General features: G+C 33.9%; 3 protein-coding genes and 1 long non-coding RNA gene across 4 annotated transcripts in view; 1 reads left to right on the forward strand and 3 right to left on the reverse strand.

The window, feature by feature from the left end:
- The window catches only part of LOC146927472 (uncharacterized), a 35208-nt gene extending 9556 nt beyond the window's left edge, over positions 1-25652 (reverse strand). The window contains exon 1 of the long non-coding RNA XR_015005681.1: positions 25621-25652. This is a non-coding gene — a long non-coding RNA (uncharacterized LOC146927472). The remainder of the gene's footprint in view (positions 1-25620) is intronic.
- LOC146927474 (peroxidase 17-like) lies at positions 1763-4256 on the forward strand. The gene is made up of 3 exons (XM_085700728.1): positions 1763-2083; positions 2653-2844; positions 3294-4256. The coding sequence occupies exons 1-3, from the start codon at positions 1850-1852 to the stop codon at positions 3912-3914; spliced, it is 1047 nt and encodes a 348-aa protein (XP_085556854.1). The 5' UTR covers positions 1763-1849; the 3' UTR covers positions 3915-4256.
- Positions 6418-8456, reverse strand: PHT4;6 (phosphate transporter 4;6). The gene has a single exon (XM_085700727.1). It carries the CDS (start codon positions 8136-8138, stop codon positions 6807-6809), a length of 1332 nt encoding a protein of 443 aa, XP_085556853.1. The 5' UTR covers positions 8139-8456; the 3' UTR covers positions 6418-6806.
- On the reverse strand, positions 9540-24623 carry LOC146927476 (SCY1-like protein 2 A). The gene is made up of 15 exons (XM_085700726.1): positions 23888-24623; positions 22648-22752; positions 22273-22380; positions 19772-19954; positions 19024-19150; positions 16843-16904; positions 16660-16746; positions 15755-15841; positions 15010-15123; positions 14781-14909; positions 13722-13784; positions 12468-12629; positions 12239-12357; positions 10924-12107; positions 9540-9750 (listed from the first exon to the last, which is right to left on the reverse strand). The coding sequence occupies exons 1-14, from the start codon at positions 24377-24379 to the stop codon at positions 11159-11161; spliced, it is 2787 nt and encodes a 928-aa protein (XP_085556852.1). The 5' UTR covers positions 24380-24623; the 3' UTR covers positions 9540-9750; positions 10924-11158.
- Positions 25653-26755: the final 1103 nt, after the last annotated feature.

A 26755-nucleotide genomic window follows, 5' to 3' on the forward strand; every position in this document is an offset into this window, starting at 1 on the left:
CAATAATTTTGTTAACGTCCAAAAAGAACCAATTAAGAGCTCATTTTATACCACACAATTTCCAAAAATAAAAAAATCAGATGCATAATTTTAAGTGCACAAAAAACATTGTTTGTTTTTTGTCATGCTTGCCATTGTATCAAACGATTTTTAATATGTTAGTCCTCAATTATACTACCTCCGTTCCTAAATATAAGACCCTTTTGAAAGAAAAAAAAATTGTCTCTTTTTATAAGACTCATTTGATATTTTCAAGTACATTAATTAGTTTTTTTTACCAATATACCCCTATTTATTTTACATCTTTTTCTTCAATCAGCATTAAATACTATGTTGAAAACATACACTAATCCTCTCTCTTAAAGGATAAAATTGTAAAACCAATAGTAATTATAAACAAAATTTATTATCACTTTCAATTTTCTTAATTCCCATTATTTTTCCAAAAGAGCCGTATAATTTGGGACGGATGTAGTATTAAGGTTTTCTCTCAATTCAAATCATTTATTCCATCACATTTGAATTTGATCATTCGTTAAAATAATCTTAAATCAGATTTCACATGGAGTATTTGTTAATCAAACTACTCTCTCCGTCCCTATATGTAAGCCCCTTTTGCTTTTTTCACATTTCTTAAAAAAAGTTGTCGGTGTAATTAATGTGTCTGTTTTGTGTGTTAATATTACCAAATTGTCCTTTGTTTGTATGTGTATTAAATTTAACTTTTCAAATTTCAAAACAAGTTAGTAGTATTAATTAGGGGTATGTTTAGGAAAAAAATAATAAATACACCTAGTAAATTGAAAAGGTGTTTACATTTAGGGACAAAAATAAAGTCAAATAGATGCTTAGATATAGGGACGGATGGAGTATAAATTAGTCACACATTTCCTCAAGTACCAAGAAAACTTTAGCAAATTTAGGAATTTGTGTTTTAGTGCAAATTATCCTAGTTGCAAATCAAGTCCAAAGACAATAAATTCCTAGTTGCAACTTGTATGTTGCTTTCTTCTTCACGGGGAATGGTATTTCAATGATTTTGTAAGAGAAATGTTATTTAAACAATCATTTTATTGGACAATTTGTAGAACAATTTGTGGGACAACCAAAATATACAAAGAAATGTAGGTTTTGACACAAAAACCAAAGCGAGAGAGAGAGAAAAAAAACATAATGTGAATATGAGAGAGAAATTTATCATAAAAGTTGTTACAGAATTTTTGTAAACGTACAAAGAGAACCAATAAGAGCTCTTTTTGTCCCACACAATTTCCCAAAAAAAGTCGATCTAATGCACAAAAAAAAACATCTTTTATTTTTCATCTTCAAAACAGTGCATCCGAAGAAAATCATGATTACTGCTCTTTCAAAATGATACATTCGAACATATTTTTTTTTCTTTTATGGAAGAAACTTAAGGTGAACTCATCACAGTCAAGGCATATCTTAAAGCTCGATGCTAACATAGGTGTTTATAGTTTTGTCAAAAAAAAAAAAAAAACATAGGTGTTTATAGATTACCCATATCAAAGAGGTTCTCATGCTGTCTGCGAGAGTTGTATCCATAATCTTGCAAACAAGTCATTTCTTATCAACCGAGACAACTTTCATTGGACACATGGAAACGGATTTGTTTTTATAAGAAAAAAATGGGTGGGAATATAGCAACTCTCAACCAATTATTGCATGACACATAGTACCATAGCTCACTCAATCTTTTCATCTACCATTAAATATCCCCTTCAAATCAAAGAGGAAAGTTACAAGACCTTATGTCTAGTGTCTCCTCTTTCCACACACACAAACAAACATACTCAATAGTTCAAAACAAAACAACAAACGTAGTACCATGTTTCAGATTCCCAACAACCGACCCATCATCACCATGTTTCTGTTTCTGATCTTCATCATAAACATCATCATAGTAACATCATCATCATCAGATCTTCGACCTGGGTTTTACTCAAAAACATGTCCAAAAGCTGAAACCATTGTCAGAGATGTCATGAGAAAAGCTCTTAAAAAAGAACCAAGAAGTGTTGCCTCTGTTATGAGATTTCAATTTCATGATTGCTTTGTTAATGTATGTTCTCTCTTTCCTCTTTCTTATCATCAAAATTCTATCTTTTCAATCAGCTTTTTTTAGAGTTTAAATCTTTTCAATTACTATAAAATTTCCGTTTTTTTTTTTGTTTAATCCTTATATCTACTCTACAGTTACTTCAAGTTACAGAATTTAATGTTTTTAGGCATGTAGTTTGCCCATGAAAGCTTAGCTCAGTTGGTAAGTACGATGCATAATATATGTAAGGTCCAGGTTCGAACCCCGGACACAAAAAAAAATAGTTTTGTAATTTCTAGATTCAAGATTATAGAACTTATTTTATCATGATCACTGATCTCCAGAAGGAGGGGTTCTGGTAATCCAGACTTTGATCAGGCGTTTGATCAAAGATTATTTTAATTAGAATTTCAATTTGGATATTTCAGAACAATTTGTCTTTAACTAAGAGTCTAAATTCGTTAACCACTCGAGCTTAATTGCTTGTTTTAGTTGTTTGGATAATTAGAGAATTAAAAAAATATATTTAATTATTTTTCTATTAAAAAACTTTTTTTCCTTTGTTTGAATGGATTGTTGAATTTGTGAAGGGGTGTGATGCTTCTATGTTGCTTGATGATACACCAACCATGCTTGGAGAGAAATTGGCCCTATCAAATATAAATTCACTTAGATCATTTGAAGTTGTTGATGAGGTTAAGAAAGCTGTAGAGAAGGCTTGTCCTGGAGTTGTTTCTTGTGCTGATATTATAATTATGGCTTCTAGAGATGCTGTAGCACTGGTTTGTATTTCTCTCTTATCTTTTAAAAAAAATAAATATATATTTTATGATTTATGAATATGACTCTTCTAAAGTGATACTTTAGTGAATAACTTCAAAGATATCTCAACAGTTAACAAGGGTGAATAATTTATTATTTAATAAAGTGAATAAAATTTCAAGAAACTAATTATTATTTGATTTATGCCGTTTTCTAAGGGTGAAATGTTATGCATATTTGAATTCAAAATTTGTTGATTTTTTTTAGCTGAGCAAGCAGTAAGAAAATAGGAACATGCATGCCCTGTAGTGATATCTGTTTTTGTTCATGTCATGAGTCATGACATAAACTTACCCACATCAAAAATATTTATCTTTTGGTTGAATTTTTTCCTTTCCAAATTTTGTCCATGTAAACAAGATGTATTATTGAGACTGCATATGCAAATGTACAATTTATGTTATTGCAGACAGGAGGACCAGATTGGGAGGTGAGGTTAGGAAGATTGGACAGCTTAACAGCTAGTCAAGAAGACTCAGACAATATCATGCCAAGTCCAAGAGCCAATGCAAGCACTCTCATTGATCTCTTCCAAAGATTCAATCTCACTGTCAAAGACCTTGTAGCACTCTCAGGATCTCACTCTATCGGCCAAGGTCGATGTTTTTCAATCATGTTTCGGCTATACAATCAATCCGGTAGCGGAAAACCCGACCCTGCACTTGATCCTGCTTTTAGACTAGAACTTGACAAGCTTTGCCCACTAGATGTTGATCAAAATAAGACAGGAAACCTCGATGCAACTCCTGTGATTTTCGATAACCAGTATTTCAAAGACTTAGTTGGTGGAAGAGGTTTTCTCAACTCTGATCAAACACTTTTCACTTACCCTCGGACAAAAGGGTTAGTGAGGTTCTATAGTAGAGATCAAAGTGAGTTTTTCAAAGCATTTGTTGAAGGGATGTTGAAAATGGGTGACCTGCAGTCCGGTCGGCCTGGAGAGGTTAGGAGGAATTGCAGAGTTGCAAATGCTCGCTTCGCTAATGTCCTGTTTCAACACAAGATGCAGAAAAATGTTAAATCAATCTGAATTACATGTTTGTAATCGAAGGCTCGTGCATTAATAAGACGCTATATTAACTTTCAATCCTATGACAGAAATGTACGACAAAGTAAACTGTAATGCATCATGGCTAGTTTTCGTATATGAAGCATCTCATCCCAATTCACAGGATATGCAAGTCTACCAAAAGCATTTTTAGTTGTCATGTTTCAAAATAGCTTTCTATTTTAGTATTCCAAATTTCAAATATATGAATTGTTGGATTGTTTGTATTCAGCTCTAAAAAAACTGTTGAATGCATTGGATCATAGTCATACCCAGTAGCCTTAATTTCAAGAATGTACATAGAATGTGATTTGGAGGAAGAAACAGGTTGTACTTTGTAGTGTCTCCACATTTGGAATAGATTTGAGTTACACTCGGTCAATATTACAGAAAATCCACTGTAATGGAGAGAACAAACTTTAACCTTGTGTTTAAATGTTCTCTGCAAAAGATATGGTATTTAGGGAGAAATTTGTTTCATACATCTGGAAGAAAAAAACTGTAAATTTTATGGAGTCTAAAAGTACACTTTTGAACAAATTATGCATCCAAAAGTGTATACTCCAGAACCATGTGTTGTGTTTTAGAAATGTGGTGGATTTCAAAAGGAGCCTCCAATATTTATACCAAGTTTCTTGGTATTACAATTTGTCTTCTTGAGTACAAAGTAGATGATAGCTGATTTAGAGAGGAAACTAAACGAGAACATGAAAAGACTGGGTAATCTTAGAAAATGGCCGCGCTCATTGTACATCTATTGTAGACAATTATAATTTTTTTGGTTTAACATTTGAATAGGTTCAAACAAGATTTCAGCCAAAGCTAGCATTGTCGTTATAACTTATAGTGAAAATCCCATTTGCTTTCATTGAAAGCAAAACTAACCAATTTCAATTTCATGGTTAAAAGTCACATGTATATCTAATAATCAGAGGACAGTAACTCCAAATGTTGCTGCAAAAGACTATCAATAAAGCAAAATGCAAACAATGGAAGATTATTTTGATATTATTATTGAGTAAACAGACCCAAGCTTCTGAAAATCAATGACAAGAAGTAAAAGCAAGTAACCATAAACTCTGTTTATAGAATTTTGTATATTGTTTGGATGGGTATAAAGAAAATGAAAAGAAAGAAAAATGTTATCTTTGTCAGTTTGGTGAACTAAAAAAGTAGGAAGAAAGAAAAATGAATGATTATGTGATGTTTAAAAGAAACTGAACTCCCACACTAGATAATAGAGATAAATGGATTGGTAAAATGAAAGAGTAAAATTGCATCTCAATTTGTATTTTCACTCCCATTGGTGTGAGAAATTTTGACATAGCCCCAACTACCCTCCCTCTCCACATTAACTTTTTCCTTCCTCCCTGATTCCTCTTATTTTCTCTTGCCTATCTTAATGTAACACTAAAGATAAAAAGTAACTAACAAATGTGCTCCTCCTCAAGAGAAACTCATTGAAAGCTTAATTGTCCACACTCATTGATCTCAGAATCAGCAAATCTTATTATACACATGGCTGAACTGTCTCCAGAGAGTTCTCTCAGATTCGCTTGGTTGCTAATGTTTCGTTTCCTGTTAGTATGGTCATGATTATAATGTCCAAGCATAGGATTCAAAAAAATGAAAAGTTCCTAAACTCCAAAGGTTTGAAATTTTGAATGTAAACAAAAATTATGATCTTAAAAATCAAAAATGTATTCTAAATATTGTGAAACGATAAAAATAACAAAGTTAACAATACTTTCAGCATGAGCATGACAACAATAACTTTTAAAGTCAGAGAAGATTACAACATAGCAGAAACAAAATGACCAATGCATTGAAGTTGTCATTGTCATCTTATTTCAAGGATAAGAGCAGTCATCAATATCTAATTATCCATATCTTCTACATCAACAAATAAAAGGTTAGGACAATGAGGCTGGGGAAGAGACAAACAGTTCCATTTTTTCAAACAGTTAGAAGTCAATAGCCCAGACTTCTTCAAAAAAAATAAAAAATAAAAAATAGTCAATGGCCCAGATCATTACCAGTTGCAGAATCATTCAAGTTTCAAGCACTTGTCAGCCTGTAACTTCGTTGCACACCGGTCCGTCTTTGATTCTTCCCCTCCTTGTAAGATATATCACCACATTTACCAATTACTTTCTTTTCTTTGCTGTGATCGAAACCTCTTGAACTGTCCATTAATTGTTCCCTTTTCTTGAACATAAATATCCAACATCACCAACAGCTCATCCCTGTCTCTAGAGGCAAGCTTCCATGTATTTTTATTATTGCACAGCCAATTTTTTCAAGCCTCAAATGTAAGTCAATTGCATGTTATAATAACTAACAGCAATCTTAAAACGATAAACCAATGATAAAACACTGCGAGGGAAAGGGAGGCAACCCCACCCAACCCAAATTTAGGGATTATAAAAGGCTTAAGATAAATAACAAAACGGAAAGAAAAAAATAGTGGAAAGAGTGAAGTAGATGGTTGCAACGTCACCTTTCAAATTTATTCCACAAATAACAAAGTACATGAATCAAAATGTGAAGTGCACAATCTTTTAATCTTATACTAAAATATGAGTTTCATCCAAGGCATAGATTAACACCTAAGAATCATTGTTGATACAGCAGTATTGTAACCTTTACTAACTAGAAATAGTACATGTTGGAAAAATCATAATAGTGTCAAATGACAATAACAAACTCATATCCATTGATGATACAATCTCGCTGTGTAGCTTTGTACATCACCTCTCCTATCCAAGAATGAATAACATAACATGGAGATATAATAAAAATTAAAATCTCCACAATATAAGAGCACCTGATTAAATCAATGATTCAACAATCAAAGAATGTTACAAGGCTACCTCAATCAAAAATCCTCTCCCCGGTAGAAAACAACAAGAATACCAGCGAACTAAAAACGCATAAAAGTCCCGGAATGAAAAACACCAGCCTCCAACTTTCTGGAGTCGAAAGATCCAAATCAGACGCCTTGGCAGCCTCAAGTAATTTCCCAGTAAGATCAACACCAACAATACCAGCCAAAGTACCAGCGGTATTTGAAACCCCCATCACAATTCCAGCATACCTCGGAGCAATATCCATATGATTCACCGCAAACCCAGCCCTACCAAGCGCCAAAAACCCTAGTGCCACCGAAGAACAAAACACAGCACCACCCGAAGTTCTAAAACTCGGTATCACAATCAACGCAAACGAAGCAACTAAAAACCCAACCGTATTCAAAAACTTCCTCGTCCTAGTCACCGACATAACCCTTCTCGTAATCAAATAATCCGCAACAACACCACCAATATTCGAAAACACAAACATATTCAAATAAGGCAACATCTTCGACGAACCCATTTCATGAAGACTTAACTTAAGCCCTAATTCAAAATACGTCGGTAACCAATTCATCAACACATACAAAGCATAATGAAAAGTAAAATTATTAACCACAATAGCCCAAACAGGCAAACTAGTCAAAATCTTCACCCAAGGAATTCCAACCCCACTTTTCTTCCCCTCACCCCCATTTTTCTCAACCCCAACCTTAAGATCCGAAACCCGTCTATCAATCTTCTTATTAACCGGCAATAACGATTCACCAGCACCGGAAGCCGAACTCTTAGGATCAGAACTATACCTAAACCAAATAAAACACCAAACAAACCCTAAAAAACTCTCAGCAACAAAAACAGATTGAGGACCTTTAAACTTAACCAAACTAGGTAGAAACAACATTCCAAATGCTGCACCAAGATACATTCCACTAGTAGTCAAAGAAACAGACCTAGATCTTTCATGGGGTGGGACCCATTGAGCTAAAACAGTATGAATTGAAGGAAAAATGAAACCTTGAGCAACCCCAACAAGTAAACGAGCAGTGACAAGAATTATGGTTTTGTTTGGATCTAATGGAAGAAGTGCACATGTGAAAGACCATAAGAGAAATGAAAAGAGGAGAATTTTACGACCACCGATTTTCTGGGCGAAATAACCGCCGGGAACTTGGGAACAAGCGTAACCGTAGTAGAATGTGGACAGAATTGTACCCTTTGTTGATTGATTGATTCCGGCAGCGTCGGCGGCGACGGTGTAAGCGATGGAAAAACCGACGCGTTCTATGTAACAGACTGATGTGCAGATGAAGGTAAGGAGAACTATAAGGTAACGAACTGGAAGTTTCTGCATTTTTTTTTTTTGGGATCAATTTTCAATGGTTTTTGAAAATTGAAAATTGTGAAGAATTATTGGGAATGGGAACATGGGTGTGTGATTGTGTGGTGAAATTTGGGGGAAATTAGGGTTTTTGTGATGTGATTGATGGGTTTGATTTGGGGTTTAGGTCAACTGTGTGACAGTGTAAAACTCAACGGTGTTGCAGAGATGGAATCAGAGAGAAGGTGCAAAGTGGAGACTCTGAATTCGTGTGAGGTGTGAAAACGGCACCGTTTTGTGATGATAAGACAAAGGAAGGACTAAAATAATTCTCACATGATAATAAAAGACAAATCTAAATCTCACATAATAAATAATTTACCTAATTTTTTTTTTTTTTGAAGAAATAAATAATTTACCTAATAATTTCATAGATCTGGACTTTTTGCCTTTATTTTATTTTTCTTATTATTTACCTAATAATTTCACTTAAAAGAACGTCGACAAAGATACTTGTAGATGTAGAGTATAGGTCAATTCAACCAACCTTTATTGACGGATTCTTTGTATTTTTTTGAATGAAAAATAATAATTACTCAATCTGCATGTATCAATTAGCCTTGACCATCGATTTGAGATGGATCGGTTCACATTACACACTTATCAAATTATCTTTAAATAATATTTATCGTGGATTTGAGGTCTGAAAGGTTATCAACATTGATGCCTCTTTTGATCAAAATTGTAATTGATATATGTTTTAGTTATTAGAGACAAATAAAATTCAAATTTTAATTCTTTTTTTAATGGCAAATGTTACAAATTAGTAGTTGTTAGATTAGTTTTTTTTTTTTTTTTTGTCTGAGTTTAAATTAAGACCTCCAACTTTTTATCCCTTTGTCTCAATTTCAATTTCCTTGATATAGTCAAGAGTAGTGAATATAATAAAAAATTATCTAAATTCATCTCGTCACAATTTTAATTTTACATACAATCGTGATTTCATTTGAAGTTTTAATAACTTAGAGTAGTTTCCTCAGTGTCATCTACTATAGGTCAAAAAGAAGTGAACCATAGATAGATCCTCCACCAGAAACAAATACACGAGTCCCACGAGTCCTTATATTAGGATCTAATTACTTTATGGCTATAGTCAAACAAACTTCTATATCTCACTCGATAAATTTTCCATCAACCGATCAATTGCAGCCACGCAAGTTCTTGTCTTAAAAGAAAACTGAATGCAAACTTATTTCACTTCCAAGTACCGATTCCACAGTCCCCGTGAACTTAACTCACTTGGTAGAGACATTACATTATATGTGGGGGGTCAAGGTTCGAAACCAAAAAAGTATTATTCCATTTTGAAACATAATAGCATATAAGCACTTCCCTCAAAACAAAAAACAAAAAAAACATATAAGCACTTACAAGTTACAACTAAGAACTAACACTATCATACGACCAACAGCCAAATCATACATAATGGAATCCAAATCATTCTTGTTTAAGAAACTTAATCGCTATTTTTATTATTTTCAACCCAGTTCCAGTAATCAGGACTTTTCTGAATACACGCTATTTTTATTATTTTTAACCCAGTTCCAGTAATCAGGACTTTTCTGAATACAATTTGCCTGACACCCTAAGGCTTTGTTTGCGAGTTTTTAGGGGAAGGAAAGGAAAGGCTTAGGAGGGGAAGGGAAGGAAAGGGAGGGAAGGGAGAAAGGAGGGAAAACCTTCCCCTTGTTTGACAGTTAAAAAACCAACAAGGAAAGGAAATTGAGGGCTTATGTTGTAATTTTACTATTTTACCCTTTTTTTTCTCTTAAGAACAATACGTTGTGTTATACTTTGTAATTTATCTTAAAATTTATTCAAAACAACTTATCTCATAAAAAGTAAATTATTACGATCTATTTTTAAAAAACAGCTTATTTATAAAAAAAAAAAAAGCTTATTACGATCTCTTTTTTAAAAAACAGCTTATTCAAAACAACTTATTTATACAAAACAACTTATTACGATATCTTTTTCAAAAAACAACTTATTCAAAACAACTTATTCATAAATAAGCTGTTTTCAATAAGCTGTTTTTGAAAAAGAGGTCGTAATAAGCTGTTTTGGATGAATAAGCTATTTTGAATAAGCTGTTTTTGAAAAAGACGTGGTAATAAGCTGTTTTGCATAAATAAGCTGTTTTGAATAAGTTGTTTTTTGAAAAGAGGTCGTAATAAGCTGTTTTGGATAAATAAGCTGTTTTGAATAAGTTGTTTTTGAAAAAGACGTGGTAATAAGTTATTTTGCATAAATAAGCTGTTTTGAATAAGCTGTTTTTTGAAAATAGGTTGTAATAAGCTGTTTTGGATAAATAAGCTGTTTTGAATAAGTTGTTTTTGAAAAAGAGATTGTAATAAGCTGTTTTGGATGAATAAGTTGTTTTGAATAAGCTGATTTTGAAAAAGAGGTCGTTAAAAGCTAATTTGCATAAATAAGTTGTTTTTTGAAAAGAGGTTGTAATAAGCTGTTTTTGATATATAAGCTGTTTAGAAAAAGTTGTTTTGAAAAGAGATCGTAATAATTAGGTTATATTTAAAATTGTCAATTTGAATTATTACGAGGGCAAAATTGTCAATTTATATGCTTAACCCCCCAAAACCCCCCAATTTGGGGGAACTTTAAAATTGAACAAATGAAGTCCTTCTAAACCCCCCAAAACCTTTCCCTTGTTTTTTAAAACTCGCAAACAAGGGTTTACCTCTCCATAAGTCTTTCCTTCCCCTCCCTTCCCCTCCAAAACCCAACTCGCAAACAAAGCCTAAGAATAAAAGCAAGAAATATACGGCGACCAAAAAATTAACAAAAATAATCCAAATTTTTGCAAGATCACTATAGACTAAGCAACATACAACAAAACCTTTACAAAGTCTCTTACAGCAGATGTTGCGTGGCAAGATTTTCCGCGATCTCTTCCTTCACAGCAAATGTCTCCGAGCATTCAACATGGAATGTTGAATAAATATACAATCTAAGAGAAAAATAATAGAAGCAAGTTACCCCAATAAATCCAAAAGGGGTGGCTGCTCAGTGCTTGACTTGGTATGAGAGTGCTGTCTGGATGAAGTCGCTCCTCTGCCTCTTCCCCGCCCTCTACCCACTGTGGTTGAAGGGGGTGGTGCGAGTCTAGGTGCAAGTTGTTCATTCTTGTTGGAAGAAAATATTGATCCAAGATCAGTTGATTTAACATTATTATATGATGATGAAACAACATTTGATGCCGGAAAAGCCTGACTTTGTTTCAAGAACCCAAGAGAACTCTGAGGTTCAAAGCCATTGTTCAGGTTACTGATAGATGAACTAGCATTCCTTGGGTTCAAACCGATAGACTCCACAGAATTTTGGGGCTTGGCAGACCAATTGTTGCTGGCCTGGAGACCAAGATTGCTTGAATTGCTTGTCATTGAATTATGCCCTATCTTGTTTAATGCCATTCCTGAAATACCATTGTTGGAATTTCCAGATGCACCGGATAATGAACCACTAGGGCGTGGAGGCCAATCAGCAAAAGGATCATCATCTTCAATATTGGATGTGGATGAGGTTCCAGCTGCAACTGTTTTCCTTTCAGTATCACCAAATTGTGAGGTAAGACCAGAAGATGCACGAGGCGGCCACTCTATATCTACTGAAGGACATGAATTGGATGTTTGCTGATTAGATACACCAGATAAGGGCAAATTATTTTGTATGGATGTTACTTGACCCACAGGGTTTCCTATCACAGATTTATTAGATGTATTAATAGAATTCTGGACAGAATTGGCAGGGCCCGTTGCTTTAGGACCCCAATCTGCATCCCAAGAGAAGCTGCTTTTTGTTGAAGCAACGGTGCTGCTGGTTGTCCTTGGAGCTTCCACCTGAAGGCCGTTAACTGCAGGAGATAGTTTTACCTCTGGGATTCCAGAATCAGTCACAGCAACTCCTCGCTTCTCTTCTATCTTACTGCATGAAACACAGAAAGTTCAGAAAGAAACTCAGACAAAAGCTTGTCAGAGATTAAGGAGAAAGGGAGACGGACAAAATGACAATAGAGAATGTCAAAAAATTTAAACAAAAAAAAAATAAAAAATTACTGGAGGATATTCTTGACAAAGAGCATATATTTGGCAAACTGTTGAACATTCAGCTGTTGAGCAGTCAGGAGTGGCATAAGCAATGGAAGAACATGCTCAGCAACAAATTCTACTCCGTACTGAACAAGAAGAATCAAAAAAAGACTTAGATAAAACTCCAACAATTGTTGATCACAACAGTCAATAACACGAGTGCAGTTCATAACTCAGGCCAGTAATGGTTGATTACCTGCTTAAAAATAGAATTTGCAACCCCAAGGGTACACATAAGGGTTGGAGGAGAGCGGTCAACAGCAGTGCAACGCTGAATAGTTTGCAAGATTTCCAGGACAGCATGTTTATCAAGTCGGTTGACCATGTCTCCTAGGCAAAGCAAAGCATTGACTCTAACCTGTCAAACCAGAGAGACAATTACAAATGTAAGTTTACTACCTCAACGTAAACTGTGAAACTAAAAGCACACATGCACATAAGGTTGTCAATCTCATACATCCTGCCAAGATCGGACAAAGGTGGTTCACAAAATGTGAGATCATAACATGGAAAATTAAATCATACCTATTATATAAATTTATATTTATGAATACACACATGAAATAACACAACTAAGGCATAATAACAATAAAGTTAAAATCAAAACTGTCATTTAAGTATCTTTTTGACCTATCGAAGATAACCATTACAACACAAAAGGCTTATTCTAAGTTCCAACAAAGTTGAAGTTAGTATTACAACTCACAACATTAATATGAGAAGAATGTCTTTGCATGAAAGATAACCCTTCAAGAACGAGCAAGAAAGCTCACCAACTGCAAAGTTCAACAACCTCCTAGCATGTTCCAACTCCACAAAGAAAACCCCTCTTAAAAGCCTCTGGCTGAACAGCATAAATTGGCTAAGAGAAGCTCTTATTTAGGAACATAATCAATTTTCCCCATTACAAACAATCTAAACTCATTCACTAACCCCAACACAAGGACCACCACCCAATGTCAGCTCATTTGGCTTGGGGAAGGTAGGATACAACATATGAAAGAAATTGTGGAAGCCATGCATTCTCAAACATCTAGCATTATTATTCAATAATCCAGAAGTTCAAAATTAACCGTCAGATTGCCAGTGTACATATACAAATATACATATGTCAATCTACTTTATTTATGTTATAACTAATAGAAAGACGTCCAATATTTCAAAATGTATTTAATATAAAAAATCATAATAACTGCATTGATAATGGAAAGCCTAATGTTAAATATTTGAGAGAAATAAAGGCAATATGTCAAATAGGAAAGATCAGAGATGATACTTTCAATTAAACTGATAATATTACCTTTCAATTAAATAACTAACATGGTAAAATAAGGATCTAATTAATTTTTAAAATTAGGGTTTGTGTGCTCAAGACACCAAATATACAATGACTGTCTGAGGCATTGAACCAAAAGGTAAAAGCTCAAAGTTCAAACAAAATATAACATACCGCAGCAACTGTTGTTTTCAGTGCTAGTCCATGAACACGTGGTAAAATCACTTGTTTCACCAGCTGAAAGAAAGAACATAAAAAGCATTAGAACATCATAGAAGTTGCTGCTTTAATATTAGAGGGCAGAGTAACAGACATTTAAAGTGAACAAAAGTAAAAAAGGGGCCAAGGGTTATCTGATGATATAAGCCTCAGGGAAATGATAAGACAAGGTAACAAATAAAACCGTGAGGACATGTTGACCTGCCTCTATTTTGTTGTCTCTGAAGTTTTGGAAGTAATTTTGTGTGGTATGTGGGGATTATTGCTCTAGGTTTGTTTATTTTCCTGTCAAGGGTTTGCAGATTGAAGACATTCAACACTTGTAAAGGACCCCTATTTGTGTTACTGGGTGGTATAACACGCGACTTGGTGTTTTGAATACACTTTGTCATTACTGGGTCATTAATAGATGGTATAATGCTCAACTTGGTGTTTTGGAAATTAGTTTGGAGGTTAAGTTGGTCATTGAAGAGAAAGGTCAAAGATTCGATAAACTTATGGCATTAGCTTGAGGCATGTGCCGAAGTAACTAAGGACCCTTTACAGAGCTATCTACCCAAGGCATTACCAAGAGTTGTAATTCAGGAAGAGTCCTAATTGCCTATTTTCTTTGTTTTTTTATGGGTTTGCTATTTTGAGTAGCAAGCTTAAGGTTTGAAAGCTTAAACTTGAGGAAAGAGTTGGGAGATTTTACGGATATCAATTTCACTAATATTGGGATTAGATTTATGTTTGTACTTGGCAGTACCACCACCATTTGGCCTAATTGTTGATATCGGTAGGTGCACTAACTTATTGTAGTTGAATAACAGCTTTTGACTCTGATAATAAACTTTTAGCATTTACTATTTTTCTCCTTTTCCTTGTCTAAACCGTAAAGTTTCAACAGTCTCCAAAAAAAGTCAAACAGAGAAACAATTAAACTTATTAAACATGTAAACCACATTAAAAAGTATTCAACAGCTAATATGAAATATTTCAAAACAACTCAAACACAGCTAATATAGCATTCACCTGGGTATCAAGTTCTTTGGCAAGGGATACCGACTTTTTCAACACCTCTTCTTGTAAACGTGAATCATTATCATCATAGGCTCGAACAATCATTGGAAGAACATGTGAAATTAAATGGTCTTGACTAGTCTATATGAACAAAGAATGGCATAAGTTAAAACATAGTCATATATGCACACAAAAAAATCAATATTCAAAATAAAGGAACCACATTCAAACTCCAAAATACCTTGTTTATTATTAGCTCGGCGTGCTTCAGAAGCAGTAGCATTGTATCACCAGAAGCAGTGCTTAAGACAGGGACAAGGGCTGGAAGTGTTGATTGCTCAAAGTCATTCTTGTCCTGAAAAGTAACTTAATTTTTATTTTATTTCCTTCACCATAATAAATTTCTTTTTATTAAAAAACAATATGGATCCATTACATTCTCTTGCTAATTGTTGGAATGCGTAAAAATGTGCCTAGGTTCATTTTATATAGGGTAAGGCTACTAAATGGTGTGGTCAAAATGCTGAGAATGATTTCAAGGATCTGGACCATTGAATTATATTTGTAATCAAATGGTTAACCTTTAGCTATGGTTTATAACGCACATTATGCTTTGATTTGAAGATATATAGTAAGCACAAATTTTGGATTAATAGGAAATGTTATTAGCATCACATCTATTATGCATATTTTCAACACAATGCTGGACTCTGAAACATTCACTATACAAAAGAATATCTCTTGATGCATTGGCTTTTTATTTACAATGGTGTCAACACTACCACTATGACAAATATTGGAATATAGGAACTTCATGTATTATGCATATTTTCAACACAATGTGAGACTCTGAAACATTCACTATACAAAAGAATATTTCTTGATGCATTGGCTTTTTATTTACAATGGTGTCAACACTACCACTATGACAAATATTGGAATATAGGAACTTCATGGAAGTGTTGAAAAGAAAGAGATAATAGTACCTGAGACTCTGCAATGGTTAAAACCATTGGTAGAATCATCGGTTGTATAACGACATTCCTAAGTTCTGCACAAAGTGGTGGAAGGACCTGTGTAGAATTTAATTTTCCATGATTACATTCAAGACAGTAAAAGAATAACTCATAATTTTATAGAATCAATAGATGTCAAAGTAAAGAAGGCAAAGGTAATTTAAATACATAATTCATATCGAGGAAAAATAAGTTGACTTCAACATGTTTGACATAATCTCAAAATGCAATCCAGAAACCATATTGAGATATTCAATTTATGTCAAACCCAAAATTGTTGAAGTCATAGGGGACAGTACCAACTACCAAATGATGGACAGAGCAAGAGTGAACTGGCATAAAATTAATCGACAGTAGTAAATGGAAACACATATATTCAGTGGAGGATACACTCAAAAGGGAATTAGGGGCCGTTTCCCTCACAGATTAAATTTTCTCTTTGTTAGGTCTAACAAATTTTTATTTTTATCTAACACAAAATATTGTTTCCACTCTTTCTCTGGTCTCTCAATTTCTCTCTCTTACAGCTTTACCTTAGTTCTTCACTTTAATTCTATTATAAACTAGTTTACTCATTCAATTATAAAAACTTACTGTAATATTGTATAAACTACTCAAATTAGTCTTGAAATAAACATCAAGACTTCCGAGAAATATAAAAAATATCAATTTTATCCTCACAAATTTGAAATAGCGGTCAAAAGAGTACTTTCTGTTTATCATAGACCAAAGAAGTCTTCATGTCTTTTGTCAAGATCAATTAGAGATTTATGTCCAATATTTTCTCTTTAAAAATATGATAACTTATTTCTTGTCCTAGCTACTAAATTATTTTAAATCCACCACTGTATATATTACATAACCAAACAACATACCTTGTATCGTAATACACGGGAATCAAAATCTTTCCACATATCTGACAATGCTTTTAAGAACTCTGACTTCTGCATGTTATCTCTTTCCTGAACGAAAACAGGATACGTCATTAAGAAACTCACCTCTAAATATTCTGCATGATATGATTTTGTGATTCTAACAAGATAAATCAAAATTCTTACAAGCATGTGGTCCAGGAAACGCAGAGCACGTAACCTAGTGTCATTCCGAAAAAATGGTGAGCCTGCAAAATGAGGGGTATCCTGTAAAGATAATCATAATAAATGTTGTAAATATGTAAAATGCACTATTTTAGGTCTACGTTAGGACAGGTATAATCCTTCTGTATTATTTCCCATTTGACATTAATTCCTCTGCATTATGTTCTTCGATACTTTGGGATTCAATGACAAATGCTTGTCTTAAAGCTATTTGCATAGTCTTGTTCTTCTCATAGGAGAGACTATCATCAATAAAGACTTTGAAGACTTGGTTTGGATAAAGGTATGATATATAAGAGAGCATTATGGCGTTGTTTGATCTAAGTAACTGACCACATCTAGTTGGATAAGGTTTGATTGTTGTTGATCATATGGTGAGTGGAATCAGACTACATACTCCTTTATCCATTTTGAGGATGTAAAAAAAGAGAGACATGATTGTGAGAAATTAGTGGAGATGTACATGATCCATTTGATAATGGTGGTGACCGACTTCTTGAATTATCATAGTTGTCTATAGGTGAACTAGACATTTTTTTTACTAAAAGAGGTGAACTAGACTTGGAAACTATGTTTTTTGAATGATGAGAATAGGGAGATAAAACAATTAGGATGTTTAGCCTCTAAAGTAAAGTGAAGTTGTTTGGTAATTCCAAGATATTTTTAATTTAAGGTTACTTTTAAGGTAAAAGTTGCTTGCTAAAATATTTTAATTTTATAACAAAAGCTCATTTTATTTGAAGTTACTATAAGAGATATCTAATCGTAAAAATCCATATATCATTATTGAATGAAATAATTTTTACAAAAACCCCGTAACTTCAACATATAATAGTTATTTTAATCTTTTTGAATCATATCTGTCTTTATTATATCTCTCCTCTATCAAAAACCCCATAGCTTCATCATCTCAGTACAAATATTATGCAATTATCCAAAATATGTATATTTTTTTATAAAATAGTGTCGATGTAATTAGGTTGTATCCAGCTTAAGTTTTGAAGAATCTATGTACTGTTACCCGTGTCATTTTGTACCCGCATCTTATCAATTATATCAGCTCCATAAGAAGCCACGGATGAGTTGTGGAGAAATGAAACCAGTAATCTGAGTTTGCCCCAAACTCAATTATAACGAGGGACAAGACAGGGCTGAGTTTTCCACAAACGCAAGCATGCTCTAGTAATCTGGTAAAGATTTGACCAGATATATTGCTGCTGCACATCTGTAAAATGTGTAAGAGCAACTAGAAACTACAGTAGAGTGAAAACGAATGAATAGTGGCAGGATTGTGCCATTGAAGACGGTACCACTTTGAAGTCGCGGTGATATGACTGGGTAATAGTTTAGGTAGGAAAGGAGGAAAGGAGAGAACAGCGACAATATTCTGTATGGATGACATTAGATTGATACTGGATGTGATGTGAGACAAAGTTACACCTATTTATCCTCGTTTGTTACTGTTTAATTATCAGCACTAGCCTACACCAAGTAGGCTACTAACATAATAATGATCCTAATATTCTAAAGTTCTAACAATTTCCTGTCAGTATAACCAACTCACAGCTAATAAATAGGGAAGTCTAGATTTATCACTCGTCACATCTGACATAGGGCCCGTTTGTTTCAGATTTTTTTCAAAAAAAATATATTTTTTTTCCCTTAAAAAAATCACTTTTTTCATTTTTAAGTGTTTGTTTAGGATTTTTAGAAAAATCATTTTATCAAAAAAATCTATTTTGACCCTAAAATGAAAAGCTATTAGGATTAGCTTTTCTCAAAATCTATTTTTTTCAACAAGGAGATAACACATGTGCATGTTAGAACTCATTTTTTTAAAAAATAGATTTTTATGGATAGTAAGCAAACACAAATAGATTCAGATTTTTTAAAAAATCTCTAGAAAAAAATCTCAAGATTCTTTTGACACAAAATCTATTTTTTATAAAGCTGAAACAAACGCACCCTTAATTGAGACCTTCCTCTTCAGATCAGACACCAGAAGTTTAATTTATTAACAACCACTAAAATTTTGTTTGAGAGAAATTCCCCAAGATATCCTGCCAATGTTTGGTGCCAAGACTGTTTTCCTTTTCATTCAAGGAATGAAGAAAATGTATTGATTTGACAAGCCATATTTACCTGTAAAATCCATTGCACTTGGCCTGAAAGATTCATTTGAAGAGAGCATCCTTTGCAAGTCAGGAACCAGATCCGATGGGATAGATGAGAAAGCATCACTGGATAAGTAAGTCAATGTATTCATGTACTGCATAGTAGAAAATCACAATTTCTTATTACTTTTCTAATTAATGAAATAATGAAGCCTGTTGTTATCAAGTTATAAAATTTTTTTTTTCTGTCTATCTAAATACATATAGAGTAGTAACCTATCTATCTAACGAAATGTATTCGATCATTAATAAAAAAAAAAATATTCTCTCTCAACTAGAGAGTAGACACATGCAACCATTGCCACAAACCCCCAACTACGTGCTTAGAAAATTTTGAACGCTGATAACTTTCGAAGTCATAGTAACCTACTTTAAGTATTGTTAGCATTGACTGACTATTATATTAGTTGTATTTTAGTGCTTCTGCATATTGAAAATGATATACCTTGAATATATTGTGCTAGAAAATCTTGCAAAGTAGCTAGCTACATGAAAACCTAATTGCAAGTAACAGAAGCTGAAAAAAATAACTCAGATGGAAAATATCTTACTAGAAATTTAAACTCCTGTTTTTAAAAACACAAGACTCAATCGGGACCAAAATAAACCTCTTTCCATAAGTTTTGCTGGTTCCAGTTTCTTATGTGATACCAAGCTAATTTATTTCAGATGTCATTACGAGTGTATGAAAAAGGAAGACAGAGATTTGCATTTACCATCTTGACATTGTTGTTGCAGTCAAACAAAGGCTTGCGAGCAATTAAATGGTAGGCAAGACATCCAAAACTGAAAATATCAGAATAGCACCCAGCTGAAGAAGCGGTGCTCCTCACCATCTCAGGAGCAGTGTAATTAATGGATGGCTGAAGTGGCAAAACAGAGTCTTCAACATCATATTCCTGTGCAACAGCCATAGTGAAATAAGATACTGATCATTTAAGAAAAATTTATTTCCCGTCCGAGAGGATTAGAAGGAGATGTAAATATAATATAGTGTTTTGTTGAGTAAAAAAATTAGAGCTTTATGTTTATTTCATTTCTGGACGTATTCTATCCTATGTTGCCAGTCCCAGATAGCAGAGCTGCCGGCGTCAAAAATGTGATTGCGGGATAGGGCGCAGGATGACAGCTATTTGATATTTAGGTATTATACACTTATTCTTTTACAGATTTTAGGTATTATTCACTTGATAATATTAATTTTTCTTTTGAAGTCATACAGTTAATATTAATGAACACACAATTGCTGAAAAATGAAACAGATTATACAAAATTCATGAAATGTTCATTATTAGAAAAGTCATGAGTCTTGAGCAAAACTTACTTGTAAATACAAACAATAATCAAGAAAACAAACAAGTTAAGCCTCTGGCGCGATAGCGGCGTGGCGCTATTTGCCGCTATCGACAACATAGATTATATTTCATTATTTTAGTGACAACATAGATTTTATCTCAATCTCACTATTTAAAATAAAAAAATGGAAAGTAAATTTTGCCATATCCTGTCCCTCAATTTTAACCAAATGAAATGCCCCCTTACATTTCATTCTGGTATCCTATAGGATATGTATCTAATACTTTTGGATACTTCATCAAATCAACCTCTTCTTTTCTGAAAAGAGAAAAAACATTATTAATTCGGATATGGCTGACGGTCTTTAAATACAGCCGAAGAGGTTTTGGTAAGGCTCCGCCCCTTTCATTCAGAGAAAGTAATCTTCAGTTTCTTTGCCACAAATGCGATTATAATAAACACGGCTATTTCTCTTCTTCTTTTTTTTCTGCCCAAGTGAACAAGTATTTTTTATCATCAGATTGTTCAATATTTTGCAGCTATATAATGTGCTGCATAGCTTTCTTTTTCACAACTAGGTTTGCAGCATATGTGTTGCATCCATTAGTTAAACTTCTATCCGGAAATTCAAACACAAATCCAAACCAAAACTAAGACCACATACTAGTAATAATAATGTCTAATAAGTACTACTCAGTCCCTAATATAAGCCTCATTTGGAAAGGACAAAAAATTGTCTCTAAGGCTTTGTTTGGTAAAAAATAGCGGTTAGCTGAAAAATTAGCATATAGCAAATAACTGATAAGCTAGATGATAACGGATAGAGGATATGTAGCTGGTCGAATTTGTAGTGTTCGGTAAAATTTGTGATTGAATTAGCTTATAAATATGAATGAAATGACAAATAAAATAAGTTTAATTAATATTTAATTTTTTTCAATTAAAGATAACAAGGTTAAAATTGAGAGAAAAAATGATAAGCTATAAGCTATTTGAAGTGAAATATCAAAAAATGCTATAAGCTAGTAAGAATAAGATATAGGCTCGTGACAAAATGGCGGGATCTTTTTTAGTCGTATGAACTTATAGCTTATAAGTTATAAGCTAGCTCATAAGCTATAAGAGAAGAAAGAACAGAGGAAAATGGATGGAATCTGAACAGAGGAAGACGATGGCAGCGGAAATTGGCGGCGGCAGGTGAGAAAGGATCATGTTTTGTTTTTTGCAGATCGTGTTTTGTGTTTAGGGGCGTCAGGTGAGAAGAGAGAAAGAGTTGGCAGATCTTGTGAGAGAAGAGGTAAAGGGTTAGTATATAATCCCAAAAATGCCCTCAAAACGTTTTAAAATTAGGGTCAATTTTGGATTTTCCCCTTAAAATACAATAGTGGATCATGCACCGCTATTGCAGCTGTAGTGGCCGCTATCCTGAACCGTACCGCTACTACGCCCAACGTAGTGTTTTCTTCCCGCTACGCCGCTATGGTAGGATTTTGGCTCTCCGCCATCAACATCATAGATTAATACTGCTAATTTGTTTTGGGAGATGAAAAGTCATAATCGGACACATCTATACACGAAGGGAAATTCAGTAATATTCATACAGAAATTGTCCAAGTCAATTATACTGCCAACTTTTTCTTAGTATATGTGAAAAGTGATATAGGGCTTATAAAAAGTGTCAAGGTAGTGTGTTCTTAATTGAATTTTATGAATGGCAATTAGATGTATATTACGTTTTATGAATTCTTTTATGTTATCTATATACATCCTAGATATAGCAGATATATTGCATCCTATATTTCTCGAGAATATCCATATTGTCTGCATCATTATTGTATAGTCACATTTAATACATCAACATGTAAGTGAAGTAAACAATGTCAATGTAGAAAATCCTAATCTTATCAAATGTTCCACTCACAGCATAATGGAAAGCATGCAGATTAGATGAGTCACCAGGGTTCTGAGAAGAAATTGCAAAACCAAATCCACCAAGTTTCCAGGCTCCACTCAATGTGATAAAAACATTCTGCAAAGCATAAAATTTGTATTCAATAAACCAATCTGAAATTTCATAGATGTTGCTCACGTAGAAAAAAAATCTCCAAATTCAAAAACACGGTTCACATGCTTTATACCATCTCTAACTACAATTGCACTCACTTTCACTGGTCTTATTATTTTCCAAAAAAAAAAATTCTTGTCAAAAGAAAAATTACTGATGGCGAAATATTAACTAAATCAAAGTATACTAAAGGATAACTAGAGGACAAAAAGAAATGAAAAAAGTTGTCACCTCGGGTGCTATAGCTCGATGAATAAGATGGGCATGGTTGTGGAGAAAATCCAAAGACTCCGCAATCTGAAGTAAACCATGCTTCACCTCCAACAGTCCCATTTCCTGCAAATTAATGAATTGCAACAATAACATAGCATTCAACACAAAACACAAAATTACCAATGCAATAAGTACAGCACTGCAAGTACATACATAGTTTATTACAAAAATCGGAAATGTTTCTAGGACATAATCCGACATTAATAGCACATGTATATATGGTTCTCAACTTTTATACTGTTTTTCTCTCTCCTCATTTTCGACACCAGACACGCACATCTGAGTTGTATTTTATGCAGGGTCGGATACGATGTCTGACTTTTATGTGTCTAAATAACACACCTCATAAAAAAAGGTAAGCAACTGCAATTTAGTTTGTCGTAACAAGCTTTTCGATACCTTCTATCTACCTATTTAAAGAAAAATCTTCTCCCTAATCACACGGGGTGAAATTTCACACCACTACTTACATTTTCTTTTCCTCAAATCCATGCAATCATAAACAAGATCATTACTAGCTACAACCAATAACACCTTTTAAAAAAGGTAAGCAGCTGCAATTTAGTCTGTAGTAACAAGGTTTTCGATATCTTCTATCTATCTATCTATTCCAAGAAAAAAATTCTCCCTAATCATGCACGGTGGAATTTCACACCTCTATTTTGCGTAATTTTTTCCCATATCCTTGCAATTTTACACAAGATCTATACCAGTTACAACCACAACAAGACTATAATTAAGCCGATCTCAGTCATACTAATCCCCAATTCCCCAGAATATAAATGATTCTCCATGGCAATCAATGATCACAGCCTCTACAACAGTGACACTTCTGATGGAATGTGTGTCTGACACCAACAAATATGATTAGACTCAGTTATGTCATTTTCTTAAATAACCACCAGTGTCAACGTGTCAATGATGTGTCTGGTGTCCACGTTTGTGTCAGTGTTTCATAGATCACGACGCGAACGTAATTTAAAATTTTAATTACAATGATATCATTTTCTAAAATCCTACTTCCGCTTACATTCAATTATGTCATTTTCTTAAATCACTATAGTGCCAACGTGTCAGTGACGTGTCTGATGTCCATGTCTGTATCAATGCTTCATAGATCACGACGTGATTCAAAATCTTACTTACATGTAATAAACTAAAATTAACAGCATTTGCATTAAATGATCAAAACACTAACCATTCCCTTAAGATCCTTAGGAACACTTAGAACATTATCAAGCTTCCCAAGAGTATTCGCAACGGAAGCAAACAACGGTTCGGTAACCATCGCCATCGCATTCTTACTCTCATCCAAACCTTGAACAACATGCACAATCCCAGGATGTCTCAACCTAACCATCTTCCCAGCATCCATCCTAATCAAATCCAAAAAAGCATCCTCAGCCGCCTTGGTCAATCCAGCCTTCAATCTCGCCTCCGACAACGCCTTTTTATCCAACACCCAAACACAAACAACCGGATACTGATGCTGCCGAGACGGATCGCGTGATTTGGCGGAGTAAAGCTTCCAGGCTAAAGCGGGACCGGCGGAACCGATCTGGTGGAGAAGGTCGTAGTCTTGAAGAGGCTTTGGACCGGTTACTTCTTGAACGGTTGTTGAAACGGTTTTTTCTATTAGGGTTGCGGTTTTTGCGAAGGCTTGGGTTAGGGTTTTCATGTTAAGGGACATTGTGAATTGTGTTGATTTTGATTTTTTGATGATGATGGTGGTGATGATGATGATGATGGTGGTGGTGGTGGTGGTGGAGAAAGAGAATTTTGAGAAGAGTGTTGAGAGATTCGAGATTGATTTTGAGATTAATTAAAAGAGTGTGAGTTTGTTGAAGATGCACGGAACGGATCTGTGTCTTCTTCTTCTCTGAAACTCTGTTTCTACGTGTTTCAACTCTTCTTTCTTTTCTACCCCCAACCTTACTTCGCCATTTTACTTTTTCTTTTTTTAATCTTATTTTTAAGGAGAAAAAAAACACTAAATTATGCAAGTTGTCCCCCTTAAATAGTTTCTTTTTTTAAATATTTATTTGAGTAAATTACAGTCTTCTTATTGCAAAGATGTTTGAATTACATTCATTTTAAAATATACACTTCTCATCCCTCTTATTTTAAATATATTAAAAAATATGTCACCCTCCATCCCTAAGAGAAATTTGAATTACATTATCCTGTCATCTTATATATATTTTTTTTTTGAACAAATCAAAATGGTATAAATTGCTCAAAAACAAAGTGATTCACCCCGCACAAGGTGTGCTTAAAGTGATAAATCACTCAAAGTCTGTTACAAACGACAAGCGCCTAACAACGATGCCACCACCAAACAAAAAAGAAGATTACATTACATGACACCCATACAAAGAAGTGGGTGTCGCCACCAATCATGAAAACCAAAAGAAATAGGTACAGAATTCGAAGACAGCCACAAAAAGGAATTCCGCTTCACTTTTTCAACAATTTTAAGAGGATCAATACCCGCGTTTTTTAATACACATTTATTTCTCTCCTTCCGAATTGCCCAAGTACAAGCAAGCCAAATAACATTAAGGTACACCAGAGAGGTTCGCGGAAAGACCCACCAAATGAATAAACTGAAAATAATGTTTCGTTACCAAGCTAGGAAGGACACACGGGATGTAACACCCCGTTTTCTCCAACATAAAAATTTCATATAAATCAGAGTACTTTATTTCATAAACGGAATGTCACATACTTCTTAAAAATCATAAATAGATAATAATAATTATCCTTCAAAGTTCAACATCATAAAATCTGAAACTACGCAGCGAAAAATAGTTCAGTATGGTAAAAGTCTTGGCATGCAGGCCTTATCAGAAAATCTCATAAATTAGTTCAATACTTAATCATAAAAAAGGTTCATAAAAGACACGTAAGGAATGAATTATGAAAGCAAGCCCCATCCCGTTACGTATCAGAGCACCTAGACACAAAGTGAGGAGTCCACTCACGAACGCCTCTAGTCTTTATTACCTGTAAGTTACCCATACGAAGGGCAACATTTTCAAGCAAAGGGGTGAGATTTCACAGTCAATAAATTAAACATATAATTCATCAAAATGCATTTAACAACACAAAATATCTTAACATGTCAACCTTTATCAATTAGCTTCATATCAATTCATAATCAAATATTACCATCATATATCATCATTAAATATCATCATCAAATCATAATCAAACATCTTTTAAATCAACATCAGACATCATATACAACTTGATACTTGACTCGACAATGCGACTCAACTTGACAATGTCACTCTTAACAACTTAACGACTCAAATCATCGTGAAACTTCTTGATATGCAAATGCATGTGGTACCATTCAACAACATATATGAGCGTAATTAGGCTCTTCAACAAGTGAGCATAAAGCTGCCGGGCTTAAAGCCCCCAACGTATTTGAGCATAAAGCTGCTGGGCCTAAAGCCCCCAACATAGTTTGAGCATAAAGCTGCCGGGCCTCAAGCCCCCATCTTTAATGAGTATGCAATGGACTCAACTCCTACAACTTAGACATCTTGAACTTCTTAAACAACTTATATGATTCCAATAATTTGGACAACTTCTTACGACTTCACAACTTAGACCGACACTTACAACTTTATGACATTAATGGTCAACAGCATCAAACGATAAACACCAACATCTTAAACATCGCATCAACATAAGCATCATAAATAACACATATTTAAATCACACATCTTCCAAATAGCACTTCATTATATAACACATCTTTAAATAGCATCATTATCAAATACACATCATTAAATAGCACTTCAGTTATACATCATCAATTAACACATCAATTTCACATCATCAAATAATTCACAAATTACACTTAGTCAAATAATACATCAACTATACTTCTTAAATATCACATCTTTACATACCACATCTTAACTTAGGCTTTCCTGGACAGCTTCTAATAATCTAGACATCCTTCCTTTCCTACTTCAAGCTCATCTTAAAACTACACGATCTTTAAATATTAACTATATAACACATTATCAATTAATTATTTCACGATTTC

The sequence above is a fragment of the Medicago sativa genome, chromosome 4 (genome assembly GCF_051527215.1).
Source record: "Medicago sativa cultivar Bolivia chromosome 4, Bolivia_mono, whole genome shotgun sequence".
In the NCBI taxonomy this organism is placed as follows: Eukaryota; Viridiplantae; Streptophyta; class Magnoliopsida; order Fabales; family Fabaceae; genus Medicago; species Medicago sativa.